The following is a 23,057-nucleotide window of genomic DNA, read 5'->3' as shown; positions in this document are numbered from 1 at the left end:
GCAACGAATGCAATGTCTAGTGAAATGTCACTATACAAGAAAACGTAAAAGTCACTATAGCAGTGACGGTGCTCAAACGCCATGGGTTGGAACAACGATATAGTAACAAAAGAATATAAAATTACTAGATCATAGTAACTTTGTGAAGTGTAAAAGAAAAAAATACATAGAGTAAACGTTACTGAGCTAAAGAAACTAGAAATCTTTTCTAAAGTTTAGTATCAGGATGAAAAATAAAAAATTAAATTCGAGATAAGTAAATAAATGAAAAAACAAAAAGTAGTTCTTGCGTTATATAATCAATTCGTGACGTTTTGATTTATTGTTGGTATTTACTAAATAAAACACGAATGAAAGCAGAAGGTTTAATACTTGAAAATAAATCTGCTTTTCTTAACCATATTCTTTATCTCACAAAAGGATTTGAATTTCTTCTAAAGCAAGGAGGATGAATACAGGAGGTAAATGGCAAGAAACACTGTAAGCAGGGTCTTAATAGGTGTATGTCGTTTATTTATTTAATCGATCTGATCGCAGATATAGTTTCTTCATTCATTATACTTCATCTTCCATAAGTTAATTACAAGTATTCATCGTCGTCTATAATCTAAAAGGGTATAGGGGGTAAAGTTATAGGTAATTTTTTTTCACAGTATTGACTCTATTACATATGCTAATCAGATGGCTAAAGTGTTCGTATCTACAAATATATCTTATATTTGTTTTCTATATACATATACATATATACACATATATATAGAATCTGTATATGTGCATATCTATATATACATATATTTGTTTTGTAACGCATCTTCTCATAATCTCTTTTCTTTCCATATAATCTTTCATTTCTTTGTCGCTTGCTTTTCAACAGCTAACATCTAACCTCCGCGTTATGAACGTGGAAGTACATCGCTTTCCTCAAACGTTTCCTTTTTTTGTGTTTTTTTTTCATTATTTTTCTCTTTTTCTTAATGTTTGTTTCTTTCGCTTTTTATAACTCGATTTCTAAATGTGTGTATGTATATATGTACGCATGTGTATGTATGTTTGTGTGTGTTTCGAGGAGAAAAAACTAAGTGGTGTCGCCACGAGCGAGGGTAGATCTCGGTCTTTTTAAAGAGGGCTAGACTCGGTGTCTTTTTTTTTCTTTTTTGTTTTTTAAACGAGATATTAAGGTTTAAAAGTATATACGTATGTATATAGTATCTGACGCTTGATTTGACACATTTGATTGAGGTCTCGAGCAAGTTTCTCTGCTGCTTAGCTCGCATCTCACAGCCTAGAGGTGATTTAAACCAGACGCGGGGCCCGTTCATAACGGGCCGCATCGCTACAACGACGCACGATAAATCCCCGACAAATGCCAAGCTCGCAGGTGTATATATATATTTATATATTTTCATCATATATATAATATATATATATTTTTTTTCCTTCGTTTATATTTTCTTTTCTTACGCTTACGTAACGTGTATGTATGTCCATATGGTCAATTGTGCATTTTCAAGTAAATACGACATAGTAAAATATTAAAGCGGCAGCAGAATACACTGCAATACTGTTTGATCTATGAAAAAGATGTTTCTTTCCTTTTGTTTCCTTTTATCTATCTTTTTTTTTATTCCCCCTTTTTCTAACCTTGTCTCTTAGATCCTCTCCAATCATTTTTATCATATTTCATCTCCCCCTTCTCCTTAAGTCTACCTACTTATATACAACACATTTAGCATCTTATCTGGAACAATTCTCTCTTTCTTCTCTTATAATTTTCTCTCTGCTTCTTCCTTATTATTCTTCTTCGACTTCCACCCTCCACTCTCGCGATAAACTTTTCTCATAGTCAACATGTCTCGTATAAACTATGCAGTGCCGATGCCTATCAGATAGGCAAGTACACATAAAATATATGGTAATCGACAAGTGAGTAACGTATTAAAATTAGAAAGTACATGTCGCAACACTGTGGACGATAGATAGAGACAGAGGAAGCATCTCGCGAACCTACGCCCTTTTCTTCGTACGGCCCTGGACCGTCCGCTTCTTTCTTTCTCTTCTCCGTCGTAACCGTCGAAATACGATCCTACCGTGTTTTCGAATCGATTCTTCTCTTCCTTCCCGCTTCGTTCAACGCGTGTTGGCGATGAGGTAGATAAAGAAACGTCCTCCACGTTTATTACGCGACGTTTTCAAACGGTTTGGCCATTTTTATATATTAACGTGCTTAATTTGATTCTTCTATTTTTAATAGGTTAGATGCAAGTATGGTAATTTTAGTAGCCCTGTTTCCTTTCTCTCTTGAACTGTATTTCTCTGTGGATGACATGTTGTATATACAGGATGTTTCAAAAGTTAATTCAGATTCAAAGATGGATAACAGAAGATCCTGTTACTGGCGTGGCTAATTAACTCCACTTTTCATTCCAATAATAACCTCACTTTTATACGCGCGTGAGTATGATTCTATAATTACGTACGATTACGTCGACGATGCAGCCGGGTGCAATGTTCGAGCAATGAAATTAAGTACATCGTTGATATTAATGGAACAAAAATTCGTGCAGCACTCCCGTGTATCGCCTCTCATCCATTTTCAAAAATTCTTAACGCTTAACTTCTGCAGCACCCTGTATATCGTCAGTTATGTAACGAGCGAAGAAAAGAACGTAATTTCGACTACAGCGATTACGAAGGTTCGTCGAGTGCTCGGCTCTTTCCTGTTTTGATAAACTTCATCCGGAACCGTGATTCGTTCGCGGCTTTCGATTAAGTAGACACAGTATGTATGGACGAGCATAGTAAAGGTTGCTCGTGCTACACGGTTATTTTCTCTTTTTTTTAAAAAGACTTTTGTTTGTCGGTTTTTAACTTTTCCTTTCTTTCGTAGATAACCTATATGTCATGTATATATAAGTATATTTATATGTATACATAAATATGTATATATAAGTATATTCGCATATACACATATATGTATATACATATATATATTAGATAGTGCCTATCTAAAAATGAAGCACAGCCAGAGAGTTGCTGGCCGTGCATGAAACGTGACATACACACGACACTTAAATACGACCAATTACAACGCTACACGCTATCCTTCGATGAAAGTCGGTTAAGGATCCTCGCGAAAGATGTGATGTATTTTTGGCATTCACCGTTCGTTCGTTCTGTAACCCTATGCGCAGGCGACATCGTGACACACGTTGTTTTAAGGCTATCGCCATGGTTGCACGAGTGCGATCCTTTTACATAGGCGTACTAGAGCGGTGAATCGAACCGGTAGGCCTTGGACAGTATAAACGCGAAACTAGACGAAGATTTCGACGCGCAAGAGGTCGAGGAGTACAATGGAAAGAACGAACTTCAGTCCTGTAGGTGATGCGTGAATGCTCGCTGTGTTTCCTCCGTTCGTCGTTCGCGGCGCTAGTTGGAAGTAAACGCTACGGCTTGAACCTTTATGGGGACGCAATGTCGAGGCGTCTGAGATTTTTAGACTCGATATAGTTGAATATATATATGTATATATATAACGATGAATGAAAAGATAGACTTCTTTCACATTGATGCTCTGTGCGTACTTGTGCTAGCAATTTGTTGCTAACCTTTCAGGTTATGTCGATGCATTAATAGATCCGTTTTATCGTTTAAAGTCTGGATTCTAGTGCTATCAACCTTTGGTGTTTACATTGATCATCTAGATTAGTATGTCTCAAGACTTTCGCGTTACTTTTTTTGTAGTATATTAAGAAACTTGAATTCTATGGTTAGTTCTACTATTGCTAATTCCTCGTGTTATATCGATACGAAGATTGCGAATTAGTAACTCGAAAAAGATTTCGCGGTATATATACTTTCCTTAGGACATTTAGCGTTAGAATCGTTAATCGTAAGTAGACCTATGTCTCAGCGATGCAGTGATACGGATTCATAATTTTAAGTAAACTGTGAACGTATTGCTATTGGAATCCTGACGTTGTATCGATGTTGAGTGATAGAAATTGTTCATTTCAAGAATATCTTAGCAATATGCTTCGTTTCTAGCACACCGAAAATCTCAACCCTTTCTTCTGCATCTCGTTACCGTCCATCTCGTACACGATCCTTGAGTAATAAGTTCCAATAATATTCTTTTCTTTTGGCAGTCATGTACTTTTCCTAATACGTCGAGAATTTTCTATGGTTGCTTCGGGAAATTTTTCATCGTTAAATTTCACTATAATATCGCCAATGAATTACTCGATAATTCGTGTACCACGTCTTGCCTGTTCGTTTCCCGAATTAGGATTCCAAAAGGGGATTTGCCTCATTCTCTGACTCACAGACACACTTTCAGTTCTGCGTCCGCATAAAACCGTTCAACGCTGCCAACGTTTGTCCTAACTTCCGCCACGTGGGCGCGAAACGCGCGCCATCTCGTGCACGCGCATGCGCCATCGCTCGTCGGCGTACTTCACCGCGCTATCCTAGGCTACCCTAAGTTCACCTATAAGCAGTAGAATTATACATACCTATTATACTCTCTATAACGACAATGCGTGTAGAAAAATGAGCCTCTCGCGTCTTTGGTTAAACGCGAAGCATTTAGAAAGTATTCTGGCAGTGGTTTTCGTAGATGCTTCGATCTTAGCCTCGGACCAAAAATTTTGATTTCAGGTTCGAATGGGAGTACAATCGTCGGAGTCATAGTGAATTTTTCTTCTCGGGACGTATCGGTCTTTCCTTTCGTTCGCTCTTTTCCTTTCTATTTTAATACCGAGTCTCACGTTTTCTCGAATTCCGTGATCATGCTATCGTTTTTAGAAACTTTACCTCTGCGACGAAGAATATACTCCGCTCTATCCTTCCCTTTACTCTTTTCCTATCAAACACTGCTTCCAGAAACCGATTGTATAATGACAAGGTCGAAGTATGCTCTGTGCTAACTGTCTGTCGTGTGGCCACACGTGCAACACGTGTGACATGGATAAAAACCACTTTTTTTTGCTTTTTTCTTTTAAGTCTCTAGCCTCATCGAGAAAAGGGACGAGTGTAAAATAAGACAGATCCTACGTATCCTAGTTTACGCGTGAAATTCATTCGAAGGAAATCATCTTATCCTTTGGCATGCCACTTTTGGGCCTTCTCGTCGAGGGTCAGCTTCTTTTCCGTTCATTTCCTTTCAACCAACATTCCCGATCCGGGCATGCTGGTACCCGGTGTGTATCCGCGGAAACAGCGTCGATGATCGGCATCCAGTACTCTTCTTCCGATAACCGAGTGTTAGTGTGTGTATGTGTATGAATGTGTGTTCACAACGCGCAACGCAAGTGACTGCGCAGACAATGGCACAAGAGCAACATGTTCCGTAGGGTGAAGTCGTTTAGGTCTTTCAGAAGTAAACTAGATTTTCGCTGTCGCGAGGCGGTTACTTCGATTTCAGCTGGTCTAGTTCACGAGTAGATGGTGATTACTTCTCGTCCGCCGCCACGTACCATCAGCACCCTCTCCAGACCCTCGGTAAGAACCTCTAGGAATTCCATATCTGCAACGCATTGGTTAAGGAAATTAAAAGAAAGTACAACAGGAAGGATAGACTTGAAACGATAGACACGAGAGGTGCTTATTGCTCTGAATTTCAATATCTGGATAATATTATGGAATTTATAAAGGATACAGTTTGATTCACGTTCCATCTTGGTATCTCTTGGTGGTCCAGGAAGATTCAGGATGACTAACTGAGCGTTTTTGCTCTTCTTCACGATCACCTCGTTCAACTTGATGGAAGTGTGCATACGTTTCACGTCGCCCTCGTCCCTAAAAGTACCATCGAACATATTCTCATTAGTATTACCTTCTATCAGTCGCATTGAATCACTATCTCACAATGTAACTCACGGTGTAATCGTAGGTTTCTTGGATTCTGGGCTATCAGCTTTCTTTTCCTCGTTCTCCTTTGCCTCCTTCTCTGTGTTCTCTTTATTTTCTTGCTTCGGTGATCCACCGATCAATTTCGTCTCCTCCTCGTTCTCTTCTTTAGTTTCCTCCCCTGTGTCAGTAGCATCCCCTGCTTCTCCGTCTTTGCTCGCATCCATGTCCTGTACCAACTTCTCCTGCGCCTCGTCCACTATGTTCGGATTCTGGCTTCCAGGCTCCTGGAATCTCACCTTGGTCGCCACCTTCACGTCCACGTTGTGGTGATGATCCACGATTGCCTGCACCTGTGTCACATTGGACGAGTATTAACGAACCTGCGATGAACCACTGTGTCCCGAACAGCAGGAGACAGTCAAAGTGTGTCGAAAAAGACGTCTAACTCTAGCGTCAAAGCACTCTATAATGATCTGACTAAATGAACGATCGCTAAATGGAAGCATTCTCGGCTATGAACGTGCCAATCAAAAGCTGAAACGTTTGGAGTCGGTTGGGAGGGTTGGGAACGGACGTAATCGTAGTGATGAGATGCAAGAAAGCAAACTGGTGGAGGAATTGGTTGCAGCAATGTCGAAATCAAAACGTTGCAAGTCAGAGAGAGAGAGAGAGAGAGATAAACAGGCAGATATACGATTCGATCGATTAACCAGCGAGGAATCGTGAATGTTCTGGAGCGACGATTCCCACGTCACCTCCAAGAGTTCATTTTCTCGATATGGAAGTGGGTTAACTCGAATCGAACGTTATATATTATCGCTTTTCTATGTATGTATGTTTACGTATGTATGTGAGTTGGTCAATGCGAATGGATCGATCAAAAACGAAATGCGAGTTTTTGTTACGAGATTCGGAGGCAACGAGGATTCTTGGACGACACGCGTGTGTGCCTTGGTCACAGTACACACAGAGATAGAGGGGATAAATAGACGAAGGAACTTCGGGAATTGTCTGACAAACCAGAGGTAAATTTTCTTCAGCGGGTACCTCGTTGAAGTCCACCAATGACTGCACCTTATCCGTGACGAGCACGCAACAAACAGACACATACCGATCAGTAATCGTAGCCGTAGCAGTTCTTATTTTATGTACTAAATATATATACATTTAGCTAGATCTTATTTTACATATTCACATAGTTATTGTACTTGTTCCAACCACCTAACCGGTTTCACAATCTCGTCACTTACCACTCCTAGGGTCTCCTTCTTGTTTAGCCGCAGCTCCCGCAGCATCTGGTTCCTTTGCTCCATCATCAGGGTTCGCTCATACGTGTAAGCAGATATGTCGGAATTCATCTGTGAGAATGATCAATTGAAAACACTTAGCCTCCCAGTAATTACAATCAGTAATTAGTGTCTGTTTTCACGTTTGATTCTACCAACCAATGGCCTTAGAGATTGTTTCCATCGATTCTTCTAACTCTTGAGTATTTTTATATGGTTGCCATGAATTAAGAATTTATACAACTCACCATTTCTACAATCTCCACCTCAGCTTCAATCCTCAGGTCGTACAGGAACTTCTTCAAATCCTTCTTCATCTGAATAGAATTATCCTCCATCTGAGCTACCGTGAAGATCCTCATTGCAGGAATGGCAGTAGCATCAGGAGACCACCATCGTGCACGATCCACCAGACATCGATATTGCCTACTACTTTCTCCGTGGAATCAGGGAAGAAGTTAATTCCTTTAGGCACCAAGAGAGCCATCCTGGCTGCTGCCACTGCTCTGACAGTCTGCAGGAACACTCTCCAAGTTCTATCCTCTTGAGATTGTTTCCAGCTATAGGGCCAGCCAAGGATCACAGTGTTTGGCTTCATTCCACCCAGTCCAGTTGTCTGAACCAAGGAACTGAGGCCATCGACGACATCTTTAGCCACCAATACGTCTACGAATCCTTTTACTTTCTCCTCTGCGATCGTTTTGCGTAGATTCACCTTTGCAGCCAGAGTCTTGCCAGTGTTTTGAATGTAATCTCCACCGATGCAGCTGACACAGATCGTGAGGCCTTTGCCTGCCTTCAGTTGACTGGCAAATGCGAACAATTTGCGATATTTGGGTACCAGGTCGTCTGTCAGTTTAGCTAAGATGAGAATCTGCGGTCTCCAGTTCTTCGTGTGCGGGGGGCCTTCCTCTAGTCTCAGAAGGGAATAACGAGCGGCTGACAGGGCTAAACCACGAATACCGTCACCCCATTCCTTCTCAGCGCCACGGTATTCTATGTATTTGTAAATACAACCAGCCATTCCCATGGCCAATAAAGCGTAGTACCAGCTGGTCATGAACATGATGGCTATACAAAGAGACAGACCAAGGAAGGAAAGACTCCAGTGGTAATACTTAAACCTCGGTCGCCAGTTAGGTGTCCTGAGAAGGGTCTGCAGGGCGCAGGCCAGGTTTACAAAGCCGTAACACATGAGGAAGAACATGGACAACAAGGGAGCCAAGTAGTCAACATTGCCAAGAAGAATACCACATTGACAGATGATGACTGTCAACACTAGAGCCCTCGTGGGTTCGCCACGATTGGAACTGGTGGCGAACGGGGTTAAGAAAGGGATGATACTATCTTTAGCGATGGCTTGAAGCAGTCGTGGAGCTCCTGTCAGAGACTGGAGACCAGCGCCGAGGGTTGACAGGAAGGAACCGATCAAGATTACCCACTGATTGGGCCAGGCCATGTTCGCCACTACCAGTTTACCACCGATACTTTGGCCAAACTTGTCTCGAAGCAAGAGATTATCCACTGTGCCAGCGAAGAATAAAACACAAGTGAGATACACCGTCGAGGTCGTCAAAATGGCGCAGATGGTGCCAATCGGAATAGACTTTTGGGCGTCTGCTAAGTCACCTGATCTGTTTGAGCCAGCCATGATTCCTGTCAACGACATACAATGGAATAAACGTTTCTGCTGCATCGATTTTCCGTTCCATAGTCATGCTCGTTAAAGATACCGTAAAACTGACCTGTGACTGAAGGGAAGAAGATGCCAATGAGGATCGTGAACGTAGTAGTAAGGTCGACCTGGATCTGGTTGTACGTAGAAGCTGCCATTACATCGATATCCTTAGGTTCTCTGCCATAAGCAATCAGTTGGCCTTCTTCTTGGAAGCTATCCCATATGTTCTCTAAACATCATGGAAGCAATACGTTTAACATCCACCATTACTGACATATTATTCCCATTAAATGGAAGTAATTAGGGGGTACTCTACCTAAGAATACACCACTGGCAAGTCCTCGAATTCCATTCACGATTGTCACGTTGTTTTCCAAATAGTAAGGGTCGCACCTGGTGTTGTTCTGACAGTAAAGTTGATGAAGAACCCCGCTAACGTTTTTGTTACAGTCAGCCATCACGTCGATGTCCTTTAGCAACCTCCTGCCCAGGACGCACATCCTGCAGCAACCGAGAATGCTCGTGAGGCCGAGTTTCAAAGGGAAGTTGGAACACGAGGGTCAGTTGTGCGACTACGTACTTGAGGGATTCATTGCCGTAGAAGTTGTAGAATATTCCCACGTAGACGGCGACGATGGAGAAGATAACGCAGGTCAATGCAACCGTGGCGAACTTGTTGACAAACTTCACCCCAACGAACACGATAGTGCCCATGACGATCAGCAGACCTGTGCCGTACACCCGGAAGTTGTTGTACATGATACTGGGATCCTTGGTGAAGTCTCCGAATATACTCAGCGATGGTGCCATGTAAGTCTGAAACAGGTATCGATATTCAGGTTTGATTCATAAAGAGATCCTTAATGGACTGCTATAGAGAGGATTATTTATTTCATAGAGCGAATTAGGATCAATTACCAAGGCTATCTCAACAGCACCGATGATGTACATGGCAGCAGCTAGAGTGGTACCGGTATAGAAGAGCATCCCTACGGCACCACCGAACTCTGGACCTAAACTTCTGGATATCATGAAGTAGGACCCCCCAGCAGGCACCACGCCGTTGGTCGCAATGGCGCTCATACTGATGGCTGTCAACATTGTCTAAAAATTGACATCTCTTAATCTTCAGTCCCACAAGTTAGCTCTTAATCAGCTCTTATTAATCTTTGTCACTTTTCAGGTAACTTCAGTCAATGATCAAGATCCTTCACTGACACTTACCACGCAGCAGCAACACAGGACTATAAAGAAACCCTGGACAGCTCCTGCAGTACCGACGACCCAGGTCAAACGAATGAACAGGATGACACCGAAGATGTTCTGGATGCAAGGCAGGAAGACACCGAACAGGGTACCCATCCGTGCTCCGCCTTGCACGGGTGCTGGCTTGGCATCCGGATCGGTTGCAGCTGGGATCGTGTTGCTGTAGTCCGACAGGCTGTTGAGAAGCGTGGAGATCCGAGGGCGGACTTCCATCTCTTCCTGAAAGTAGGAAAATCGGCTTATCGCGTCGCGTTGCTAGGCAACCATTCGTGAAGGATTGCTTGGGGCAGGTAGTTCAGAATTCGTTCGTGTTTTCATCGTATGACACAGGTGTAAAGTAGGCACGAAGTAGGTGTACATTACTGGAACGGAAGAGTCCTATCTCCTTGTCTATATCTCCGATGGAGGCCATTTACCCTGTCATTTCTATTCTGCGTGATCGTATCATGTAAATGTGCCTGTTTTTGAGTCTGCACTGAGGTGGACCTATTATACTATCTCCTCATCTTCTCATGGTAACAGATCATAGAAGTAATCAGGATTCTAATTATATTTTTATTCGCGAATAATGGGAATTTTTCTAATTTATTGGAATTTTTGAATTTTCAGAGTCTGACGAGTCCCATCGCAACTGTGAGTATGTCAACGAAGAGTCAAGCAGACCCAGTGTCATTTGGCAGAAGTTTCCAATGTAACGAAGCTCAGCAGAGCAAGGTAGCTAAAAATTGTTACATTCCAGGGAAGACATCGTGATAGTTAACAGCCACGATTCTAGCAGCCTAAGTTCAGAATACTGAAAGCCCCGGTGAGCAAGCTAGCGTGAAACCTGCCGTTAATTGGATCGCTTTGAGACTGTTTCCACCTGATGCACAGGTAGCCCAAATTCTTGGAAACCTAAGCTGATCGTAACAAGCTACGAGGCTCTAGGAATATCGCCCGTCTCTTCCACACTAAGATGTCTTCATACTCGATTGAGGATTCAAAGTTAAATACGAAGGATAATCTGAAGAGGTGATTTAACAGGTAATTTAAGTCAGTCTGACCGTATACGTATTTTTCTACTCGCTCTGCTTATTAATATTCTTCCAGATATATTTCATCAACATGTCATCGATGGATCTTCGTGATTTGGAATTAGAAAGTAGTCTCTAATTTAGAATTAGGGTAGGATCGAAGGGCCTACTTCGCAAGTTAAATAAGAAGGGTATGTCATCGATGGATCTTCGTGATTTGGAATTAGAAAGTAGTCTCTAATTTAGAATTAGGGTAGAATCGAAGGGCCTACATCGCAAGTTAAATAAGAAGGGTAACCTGAAGAGGTGATTTAACAGGTAATTTAAGTCAGTCTGACTATATACGTATTTTTCTACTCGCTCTGCTTATTAATATGCATTTGTATTTTATTTGTATGCAGATGTATTTTATCAACATGTCATCGACGGATCTTCGTAATTTGGAACTAGAAAGTAGCCTGTAATTCAGAATTAGGGTAGAATAGAAGGGTCCGCTTCGCAGGGATTGGCTGACCATGCGCGAGCTTTTCCACTCGCCGCGCCGGAGCCCATTAAAGCGCAAAGTTTTATAATTCCACGGATTACGGCAAATCGGGTTTCACAGCTTCTAAAGGCGTGAACGGTTAAGGAGGGACGCTTTCCAATTTTTAAATACGATCGAGAGATCTCCGAGGCGTCCATTTAAGCTCTAAAAAGCACCGAAGTCCCGAAGATTCATTATCACGTCGTCCGGCTCTCCCTTCATTAGCAGCTCGAGAAGTAGTTAAAAGAAGTTGCTTGATTATAAATATTCAGTGTCGACAGAGGAAAGGCGATACTGGAAGGGAATTCGATTCCGTCCAGTCAGAAGAAAGCCGATAAATATACCGAACGGGCGTTTTAATTGGATGGACGACGACATTCTGCGCGGATTAATCATCGAACGCGTTTAATTAATTCGTTAACGTGACCTCGCTGATTCATCGATCGCGTGAGAATCAGTGAGAACGGAAAATTCCAATTTTTCCACGTTCTTCCTCTACGACATAGCATTTATCTAGAAAATGAAGGAACGTGTTCGATTGCATTCTAAATAGCTTGAAATTAGGATTTCTTCGAATAAGTCGATAAAAATATATTTTTAGCAGTTAGTAGGAACATGCTACGCTTTCTGAAAATATTCAGGGTGATTAGGGTGTTTGTTATTAATTTTCGCGAAAATTATGTTAACACTTTACCGACTGCTAGAGCCATTCAGCAGATTCTTCCTGGCGCCCCCCATATAAAAATGTGGCAGCTTACAAAGCAACGCAACTAACGCAACTGAGCAACCTAGTACCTCAATTTTAAATAACAAATTACTGTTCATAAAATGATAATGATTGTTCATCGCCATGGAAACCGATTAATAGGCTATCGGTCGGTAAACATCGGTGATAAAAAGCCAAAGCCGATTAATAGGCTAATAGTTGGTAAAGTGTTAATTGAAACAAGAAACGAAAAAGAATAGGAGAAATGGAAAATTTTCGAAATATTAATATAATATTCAGTTTTCTAAATTCGATGTCATACAATTTATTATATCGTTGCTAGAGGATTATCTAGGGAGTTTCTAACGAGAGTGAATTTAAGTTTGAGCGAGTTAATTCGGTGACAAAAAGCCAAAGCCGATTAATAGGCTGATAGTTGGTAAAGTGTTAATTGAAACAAGAAACGAAAAAGAATAGGAGAAATGAAAAATTTTCGAAATATTGATATAATATTCAGTTTTTTAAATTCGATGTCATACAATTTATCATATCGTTGCTAGAGGAGTATCTAGGGAGTTTCTAAAGCGGGTTAATTTCAATTTAAGCGAGTTAATTCCATTTCTCAGCGAGTTAATTTAAATTTAATTAAAGCCTCGTCAGATTTGAATAACAATAATTGCACAAATGCGAGGATAATAATAAGAATAACGAGTATAATAACATCCGTTGAATAAATAATACGCGTAAGTAGTTGGTTCTAGGAACGCTGCCATTAAGCGAAACGCTTTGTAATCACGGAGGAACTTTAATTGAAATTCCTCGAGAATTCCCCTCAATTTTGAACAAAGAATAATTAGTTCTCGAGAAACAAAAAGCCCTCGTCGAGACAAGTATAAACAATGAAAGATTGACGTGCTTCCTCCGACTGAGAGCTTCAAAGGAAGCATTCAGCGCAGAGGGAACCACTCGGAGGAAATTGTTCCATCCCGGAAAGTTTTTCGAAACGTTCACTCTAATTTCAAACCAGGCACTCCCGATCCGCCTCGCGAATTTCCGCGAGCAGCCTTAAGCGGGCAAAGTCGCTTTCGGGCTCAGCGCGCTTATCAGCCTAACCAGAGAGGCTTATCGAGCGTGAGGTCGATAAGGTGCTGTAGGATTCGATTTATGTTTGCGTCAAAGTCCCGCGAGTTTCGGCCAAGTTTCCCGCCGGCTTCTAATCGAATCAGAGTCCCATCTAAGCGATACCACTAATTAATTGTTAGCCTAGCGAGCAATCGATAATTGGAGAGCAGGGGACAGGTATGAATGCGACGACAGGAACCGTGGTGTGAATCTTTGGGAAATAAAATGCAATCTCGATAGTTAGCGAGGAACAGAGATCACTGTAGCAAGAGTACAGTGGTATAAATGTGTAATATGATAGAATCGATTAATAGAGAATAATGATGCAAATCTATGGCAGATGAAATAAAACAAATATAAAAGAGAGCGAAATTGAGAAGTAGAATTCTGGTAATTAGGAGTGAATAGGTACACAAATTTTGGAAAATGAAATAAAATCCTAGGTACAAATGAATTGTTTATTCAGCAGCGAATGGGATAAAAATTTTTCACGAAGAATAGGATGGTTCTAATTAACAGTTAAAATAAAGACTAAATTAGGAGGAGATAGGTATAAAACTTTTGGAAACTAAAATAAAATCCTAGGTACGAAATAATTAATTATTCATCGACGAATGGAATAAAAATTTCTCCTGAAAAATAGGATATTTCTAATTAACAGCTATGATTAAAATAGAAGGCAAAAATCTCAAATATTAAACTCTGATAATTATGAGCAAGTAGGTATACCAGTTTTGAAAGAATAAAATAAAACCTTAGGTACAAAATAATTAATTATTCATCGACGAATGGAATAAAAATTTCCCCTGAAAAATAGGATATTTCTATTAACAGCTATGATTAAAATAGAAGGCAAAAATCTCAAATATTAAACTCTGATAATTATGAGCAAGTAGGTATACCAGTTTTGGAAGAATAAAATAAAACCCTAGGTACAAAATAATTAATTATTCATCGACGAATGGAATAAAAATTTCCCACGAGAAATAGGATATTCCTAATTAACAGCTATGATTAAAACAGAAGACAAAAATCGCAAATATTTAACTCCGATAATTACGAGCAAGTAGGCATACCGATTTCGGAATAATAAAATAAAACCCTAGGAGCAAAATAATTAATTATTCATCGACGAACGAAATAAAAACTTGCCACAAACAATAGAATACTCCGAATTAACAATTAAATTAGAGATAGAAGATTAAATTAGGAGCAACTAGGTATAGAATTTTTAGAGAATAAAATAAAACCCTAGATACAAAAGAATTCTTTATTCATCGGTGAACGGAATAAAAATTTCCTCCGAAAAATAGGATATTTTTAATTAACAACCATGGTTAATATAAAAGACAAAAATCATAAATAATTAACTCTGACAATTAGAAGGGAGTAGACGTACAAATTTCGCAAAATAAAATAAAACCCTAGGTACAAAAGAATTATCCTTCATCAGCTAATAGAACAAAAATTTCCCTCGAAAAATAGAATACTCTTAACTAACGATTAAAATAAAGATAGGAGACTAAAAGCGCAAATCTTTCGAAATTGGAAACTAGAACTTTGATAATTAGCAGCGAGTAGACATAAAAATTTCGCAAAATAAAATAAAACCCTAGGTACAAAAGAATTATCCTTCATCAGCTAATAGAACAAAAATTTCCCTCGAAAAATCGAATACTCATAACTAACGATTAAAATAAAGATAGGAGACTAAAAGCGCAAATCTTTCGAAATTGGAAACTAGAACTTTGATAATTAGCAGCGAGTAGACATAAAAATTTCGCAAAATAAAATAAAACCCTACGTACAAAAGAATTATCCTTCATCAGCTAATAGAACAAAAATTTCCCTCGAAAAATCGAATACTTCTAATTAACAACTACGACAAAGATCTTCCTCAAGTAAAATTGTCTTCCTCGAGTCTTGTATCTCTTCTACAACAATCGACAATCTCTGAAAAATGCTAGAATAACGCGATAATCTCCCAAGAACGTCAATCGCGATACCCAAGGCACCCAGACTGAGGAGAGGAGCCTAGCAACCCCTAGTCCGCACGACAAACGCAGTTGGATCGCTTTCAAGCGCAGTCTCTCTCAGGATCCAGGTGCAATCTTACGTAACGATCGCATTCTGACAGGCGGAGATGCAGGAAGGAAACGGAAGAGAGAAACGGCAGAGCCGGAATGATGCAACGAGGCTGGAAACGCGTGGCCCACGTCTATAGCCGGTTAATTAACGTGCTCTCTTTGGCTGTACGAGTCCCTCATAGACCGGGACGCGCGGTTTGGCTTCGACCTCGATTCCTGGATATCCAATTATCCGTTTCTCTTCTTGCTGCACCGCTCCTCTCAGGTCCGACGAAATTATCTTCGACCGGGCCGGCCTTATCGTCCCTCGCTGCCTCTGTGTCGCCCTCTATGCTGCTACTGCTGCTTCCCTATCCTATCCTGCCTCCTCTCTCTCCATCTACAGCGGCTTTATCGAGGAAACGAGGCGAAAACGTGGTGAAGAGTCTCCCTGGAACACGGAGTATCGAGAGTTTCGCGTGTTCCGGCTGAATTGGTACACGGTTCCTCAGATCGTCCGCGCGATACAGCGCTCCTGAGGAATTGGGGTGGCTCGGTGCTGGTATGTACTCCATTTTTCTCGTCTTCTTGCCTTCGTTTCTCTACCTGTTCTATTTTCGTAACACTCTCCTTTCGCTTTCCGCTGAGTTTTTACAGGCTCCTTTCTCTGGCTCGGAGTGTAGAGATGATTGACAGAGTTTGGAATGTCAATGAGATAAACGGAAGGGATAGGTTATAATATACTCGATAGAAGGTTGAAACAATATCCAGTGTACTAAATTTGATTTATTTTCCAGGTTCTCGACGATCTTTTACACTGCACTGCAACTGAGACGAAGAGACGAAGAGATGACATTCGAAGACAGAATTGGTCTATAGAATAGCAGTTAAGTTGGCAAAGATGTTACATCTACCCTAGTCTCCGAAGACGACGGATACTATTTCATTTCAGAAACGAAATACACCTGTCATACATGTTTAAAGTCCACTCGCAGAGAGTTTCCTCGCATCGGTCAGTTGACAATCAGGCAGTTGACAGTTTAGCTGGGGAAAAGGAGACAGTAACCGACAGAAGCGAAAATTTGGCAGGTAGCCCTCTAGAATAGCACTTTATTTGGCAAAAATATTATATATACTCTAGTGCCCGAAGATGACAGATACGATTTAATTTCAGAAACGGAATACACCTGTCATCCATGTTTAAAGTCCACTCGCAGAGAGTTTTCTCGCACCGAGTGTCAAGCAGTTGACAGTTTAGCTGAGGAAAGAGCTGAGAGTAAGCAACAGAAGCGAGAATTTGACAGGTAACCCTCTAGAATAGCACTTTATTTGGCAAAAATATTATATATACTCTAGTGCCCGAAGATGACAGATACGATTTTATTTCAGAAACGAAATACACCCGTCATCCACGTTTAAAGTCCACTCGCAGAGAGTTTTCTCGCACCGAGTGTCAAGCAGTTGACAGTTTAGCTGAGGAAAGAGCTGAGAGTAAGCAACAGAAGCGAGAATTTGACAGGTAACCCCCTAGAATAGCAGTTAAGTTGGCAAAAATATTACATCTACCATAGTCCTCGAAGATGACAGATATGATTTAATTTCAGAAACGAAATACACCTGTCATCCACGTTTAAAGTCCACTCGCCGAGAGTTTTCTCGCACCGAGTGTCAAGCAGTTGACAGTTTAGCTGAGGAAAGAGCTGAGAGTAAGCAACAGAAGCGAGAATTTGACAGGTAACCCTCTAGAATAGCAGTTAAGTTGGCAAAAATATTACATCTATCCTAGTCCTCGAAGATGACAGATACGATTTAATTTCAGAAACGAAATACACCCGTCATCCACGTTTAAAGTCCACTCGCCGAGAGTTTTCTCGCATCGAGTGTCAAGCAGTTGACAGTTTAGCTGAGAAAGAGCTGAGAGTGTAAACGGCAGAAGCGAGAATTTAGCAGGTAACCTAAAGACAGGCCAAACCGCTCGCGGGGACAGCGATTAGAATAAGAAAAAAAAGCGAGAGACACTCGGTTTGAGAAAGGAGAGACTCGCGAGAAGAGAGACAAAAGGGAGAGAGATAAACCAGCGACGAAGGACACTGTTTCGACGAATGGAAAAAGATGCAAGACCACGGAGGAATCCATTCGCGGCTTCTTCGCTGAACGACAATTAAGCGAATTGCACACTTGAGCGAATCCCACCCTCTCTCTCTCTCTCTCTCTCTCTCTTTCTCTCGCGTTCTTTCCCTTTGCGTTTTAATGAAGGACCCTTCTTGCGAGAAAAGGGAGCCTCCGTCGTCCCAGTTTTCTTATCCGTTCAACTTCCACGGCTGTTGCGAGCAATTCGAATTACAAATTTACCCCGCCAAGCTTTTCGCCGTCTTGGCTTCGGATGCACTTCCGGTTTCGGAGAGTTCGAGGGTGGGGGAACGTGTTCCAGGCCCTTAGGCAAAGTGGACCACCGCGGTTTGGTTGGATTTCGATTGGTCGGAAGGTGATTTTAATGATCGGATTCGGTGGAAAGTGGACGTTGCGATTGAAATACCGCTGAATAGGATGTATTTACTTACACTGTACAGGAAGAGATTCGTTTCGTATGCCGCCTTCTTCTCGGAATTGCCCCCACCCACCATGGAGTCGCCATCTCCGCCGGCGCCGCCGCCATCGCCTGTAAATAGAAAAAGATTTTCTTGTAATTCTAGAGTGGTTGTTGGGCGCGATTGGGCTTCAGGGAAGCTTCCTCTCGTTTCCACTTCGTTCCTGAGAAATTAAAGTGACAATTCTCCACGGTAGATGGACGCGGAAAATTCTTCTTCCTGTATTAATAATTTTTTAATATTTCGTCCTCCAGTGTTTAACATTTAATTCTTTTTTAATTTTTTCATATTTAATTTCATAGTGTTTAAATCTTTATTTACAATGAATAGTTCCTCGGGGGTTAATATGCAGTAAGGAGGCTAGCTTGACGTGAGGTTTTCATATTAAATTCCAGAAAAATGAATTTTTGTTTTTGTATTAACAATTTATTTAATAACACGTCTTCCAGTGTTAAGTATTTAATTTCCCTTTTATATTTAATATTTAATTTTCTAGTGTTTCAACCCTTATACTATAATAAGGAGTTTAGCTTGACGTGAGGTTTTCATATTAAATTCCAGAAAAATGAATTCTTGTTTTTGTATTAGGTATTTTTTTAATAACACGTCTTCCAGTGTTAAGTATTTAATTTCCCTTTTATATTTAATATTCAATTTTCTAGTGTTTCACCCCTTATACTATAATAAGGAGTCTAGATTGTCGTGAGTTTTTCATACCAAACCCTAGAAAAATTAATTCTTGTATTTCTATTAGCAATTTCTTTAATAACACATCTTCCAGTGTTAAGTATTTAATTTCCCTTTTATATTTAATATTCAATTTTCTAGTGTTCCACTCCCTATACTGTAATAAGGAGTCTAGATTGTCGTGAGTTCTTCATACCAAACCCTAGAAAAATGAATTCTTGTTCCTGTATTAACAATTTCTGAAATAACACGTCTTCCAGTGTTAAGTATTTAATTTCCTTTTCTATTTAATATTTAATTTTCTAGTGTTTCAACCCTTATACTATAATAAGGAGTTTAGCTTGACGTGAGGTTTTCATATTAAATTCCAGAAAAATGAATTTTTGTTTTTGTATTAACAATTTATTTAATAACACGTCTTCCAGTGTTAAGTATTTAATTTCCCTTTTATATTTAATATTTAATTTTCTAGTGTTTCAACCCTTATACTATAATAAGGAGTTTAGCTTGACGTGAGGTTTTCATATTAAATTCCAGAAAAATGAATTTTTGTTTTTGTATTAACAATTTATTTAATAACACGTCTTCCAGTGTTAAGTATTTAATTTCCCTTTTATATTTAATATTTAATTTTCTAGTGTTTCAACCCTTATACTATAATAAGGAGTTTAGCTTGACGTGAGGTTTTCATATTAAATTCCAGAAAAATGAATTCTTGTTTTTGTATTAGGTATTTTTTTAATAACACGCCTTCTAGTGTTAAGTATTTAATTTCCCTTTTATATTTAATATTTAATTTTCTAGTGTTCCACTCCCTATACTGTAATGAGTCTAGATTGTCGTGAGTTTTTCATACCAAATCCTAGAAAAATTAATTCTTGTATTTCTATTAGCAATTTCTTTAATAACACATCTTCCAGTGTTAAGTATTTAATTTCCCTTTTATATTTAATATTCAATTTTCTAGTGTTCCACCCCCTATACTGTAATAAGGAGTCTAGATTGTCGTGAGTTCTTCATACCAAACCCTAGAAAAATGAATTCTTGTTCCTGTATTAACAATTTCTGTAATAACACGTCTTCCAGTGTTAAGTATTTAATTTCCTTTTCTATTTAATATTTAATTTTCTTGTGCTTAACCCCTTACACTATAATAAGGAGTCTAGCTCCTCGTTAAACCTTATAAAAATGAATTACACTCGCGTTAGATTAAAATTATATTCAACATATTTCAACAAGCACAAAATTTGTATAAATCCTAAACATTTAACAAATTTTATACCAAGTATAATTTTACAACGCACAATTCCCCGTAATTTAATCACACTGCAAGAGATAAATATTTAACATATTTTATATTCCATATTTAATTTCCTGCTGTTTAATATTTAATTTAATTCATATTTAACATTCAATCTCCTAGCGTTTAAAATTTAACTTATTTTATATTTAATATTTAATTTCCCCGTGTTTAATATTTAATTTTTCTGAATATTCCATATGCAATTATACCAATCTTAATACTTAACCCTTTGCACTCGACGACTTTTGGCTAGAGAAGAGTAGAAATTCAAAGATTCTCTACTAAAAACCTGGCAATACTTTTTTGAGCAGTAAATACAGAATTGTATAATAATAGAATTGTAGAATTATTTGATATCGATACCTCGTACACTGTTACATTGCATTAAATTTCATATATTAATTAATATCGATCTTCCAAATTTTAGAAAATGGTGACTGAAGCTCACCTCTCGAGTGCAAAGGGTTAATATTCCATTTTTTACTATTTCGTATTCGCCATCTAATAAATAATTTAATTCCTTCCGTAATTCCAGTAGAAGATAGAACAAAACGTAAAAGAAAGGCGAGGGAAATTCGGAAAAATTTTAAGAAAATTTGGGGAGCAAGCGGAAATGGATTACGACGTAGAAGTGGTTACATCGGCTGGAAGTTTGTTTCTCTATTCATTTGAATATCTGTCTAATAGAAGGACGGCGAAGTTTTAATAGAAATACGAGGGCGGAAGCGGGAACGCTTTGGTTAAAAAGTTTTAATAGGCGTCGAGCGAGAGAGGCACGCTGATAGATTTCAGTTTGTTTGTAACTCGAGATTGGCTTTTCCACTGCGATATGTTTTTTCTTCCTCGCGAGTTTTCGTTTCTTTCGGACGCACCACCGCAACCACCAATTGGATTTCGATCGAAATCCAGCACGGGCTTTTCTTCCCTGCCGTGGAACAATTAGTTCGAGGCAAATAGATAACAGACGTCCTTTCGTTACTCAATTCCAGATTAAACGATCGATCAACTCGAAACTTTCGGTCAATGTTAACTCTCAAACTCTTACAAACCAATCTTGAAAAAGGAATTACAGAAATTTCAAAATAAATTACGTTTCTATCATAAATATTTACCAAATTTGAAACATTCAATATTAATTCATAAAATCGTTAGTAAGACAGAAAGGAATGTAGAAATATTAAGAAACTTTTTATTTAACTTTCCTGCATCTTCTGTGAAATTTTATAATATTATTATGAAATTCGCAAATAGATCAAGTGACCAGTTTAAATATTTATTGAACTCGAAACAGTCGATATTATCTGTTTTCGATTGTTAATTTCCAATTTTCCAAAAAAAGAAATTCTTCTAGGGACTTTTTGAGTGAGCTGCAAAATTTTGTGATATGACTGAAATTATAAAATTCGAAGGTAGAGCATATTACAAATTTCAAAGTCAACCTTCCAGGGCTCAAATAATTTTTCTTACATTTTTAATTAAAAATTTCGCATTCAACTCTTTGGTCACTTGTCTTTGCGATTTCTCTTTAGGTATACCTTTATAGGTATAATTAATTTTTCAATATCTCTTTGGGTTCCATTTTTCTTATTTTATTTCTTCACCTACCAGTCATTTGACTGGTGATACTAAGGTTCGCTATTAAATACCTGTTCAATTTGAAAGAGCCCATATTATCTCTCCACGATCATTAACACCCAATAAAGAAAAAATAAAAAATTTGCAAATAAACCACCCGAAATAAACAATTTACACATTCATCAAACTCGAAGGAATCATGTATTTACAATATTATCCCTTCACGATCGGTATCGCCTCAGATAAAAAATAAAAAATTGTAAAAACCTGAAAAAGAGGAAAATTCGCAAGTAGATCATATTGCAAATTTCAAAGTCAACCTTCCAGGGCTCAAATAATTTTTCTTGCATTTTTAATTAAAAATTTCGCATTCAACTTTGTCTCTTTGGTCACTTATTTTTGCAATTTTTCTTTCGATATAGATATAATTAATTTTTCAATATCTCTTTGAGTTCCATTTTTCTTATTTTATTTCTTCGTCTATCAGTCATTTAATTGGTTACGCTAGGGTCGCTGTGAAATACTTATTTAACTCGAAAGAGCCCATATTATCTCTCCACGATTATTAACACCCAATAACGAAAAAAATAAAAAAATAAAAAAATTGCAAATAAATCACCCAAAATAAACAGTTCAAACGTTCGTCAATCTCGAAGTAATCGTGTATTTATAATATTATCCCTTCATGATCGGTACCGTCTGAGATAAAGAATAAAAAAGTTGGAAAAACCCGAAAAAGAGGAAAATTCGCAAACAAATCGTGTCTCGCCGGCAACACGAGTCAGAACACATAAAAGCGGAGGAAAATAAAGAAATAAAATTTCGCGAGTCCGTAGGATCATAAGCTGCAGCGGGCATTTGTATTCCTGGTCGGTGGCAGCCGTTTCCAGTAAAACTGAAGAAACAGAAAGCTTCCCAGCCCCCTTATCTTTATTCCGAGCCGTAAAACGTTTCCCGTGTCGCTCCATCTCAAACGGAATATCTCGCGATAACGCGAAACGGATCCGTGGACGCGTAAGCTGCTCGGGAAATATCGTTCAGACTCGGTGGATCCGCGCTAAGATCGATATGATCCAAGGATGCAACGGTGTATCAGTTGCATGCATTTCTCCGGCTTATCCATGCGAAATTTATCCGTATTTGCTTCCATGATAATAGTAATAAGACGTCCACGGCTTGCGGAGTATTATTCCGAAATGTACTCGATTGCTGTGCACCTTTGTGCACGTATACGTGTGTCTGTGTTACGTACGAATAAATTGAAGTATTCTCCGTGGTATCTGTTGGTCGTAATTTTCATACTGCGGGGATTCCGGGTTGAATAGTTGCTTTCGAGAAGGATATCTGGGCTGCTAGTAGTGTAGGTCGAGCTTTGAGCAAACGCAGTACTA

General features: G+C 39.2%; 1 protein-coding gene across 1 annotated transcript in view; it reads right to left on the bottom strand.

Moving 5' to 3' along the window:
* Positions 1-2,956: 2,956 nt before the first annotated feature.
* The window catches only part of kcc (solute carrier family 12 member kcc), a 69,309-nt gene continuing 49,208 nt past the window's right edge, over positions 2,957-23,057 (bottom strand). Inside the window, 13 exon segments of the mRNA XM_017903270.1 lie at positions 2,957-5,527; positions 5,660-5,799; positions 5,881-6,203; positions 6,901-6,927; positions 7,104-7,211; positions 7,388-7,503; positions 7,506-8,795; positions 8,885-9,046; positions 9,134-9,318; positions 9,398-9,633; positions 9,736-9,921; positions 10,042-10,302; positions 18,075-18,172. Coding sequence (XP_017758759.1) covers positions 5,436-5,527; positions 5,660-5,799; positions 5,881-6,203; positions 6,901-6,927; positions 7,104-7,211; positions 7,388-7,503; positions 7,506-8,795; positions 8,885-9,046; positions 9,134-9,318; positions 9,398-9,633; positions 9,736-9,921; positions 10,042-10,302; positions 18,075-18,172 — 3,224 coding nt within the window. The 3' untranslated portion in view covers positions 2,957-5,435.

This window comes from Eufriesea mexicana, unplaced genomic scaffold (assembly GCF_001483705.2).
Source record: "Eufriesea mexicana isolate 0111107269 unplaced genomic scaffold, ASM148370v2 scaffold2208, whole genome shotgun sequence".
Classification (NCBI taxonomy): domain Eukaryota; kingdom Metazoa; phylum Arthropoda; class Insecta; order Hymenoptera; family Apidae; genus Eufriesea; species Eufriesea mexicana.
Note: the sequence above shows the minus strand (reverse complement) of the source record. Positions and strands in the feature narration are given on the sequence as shown.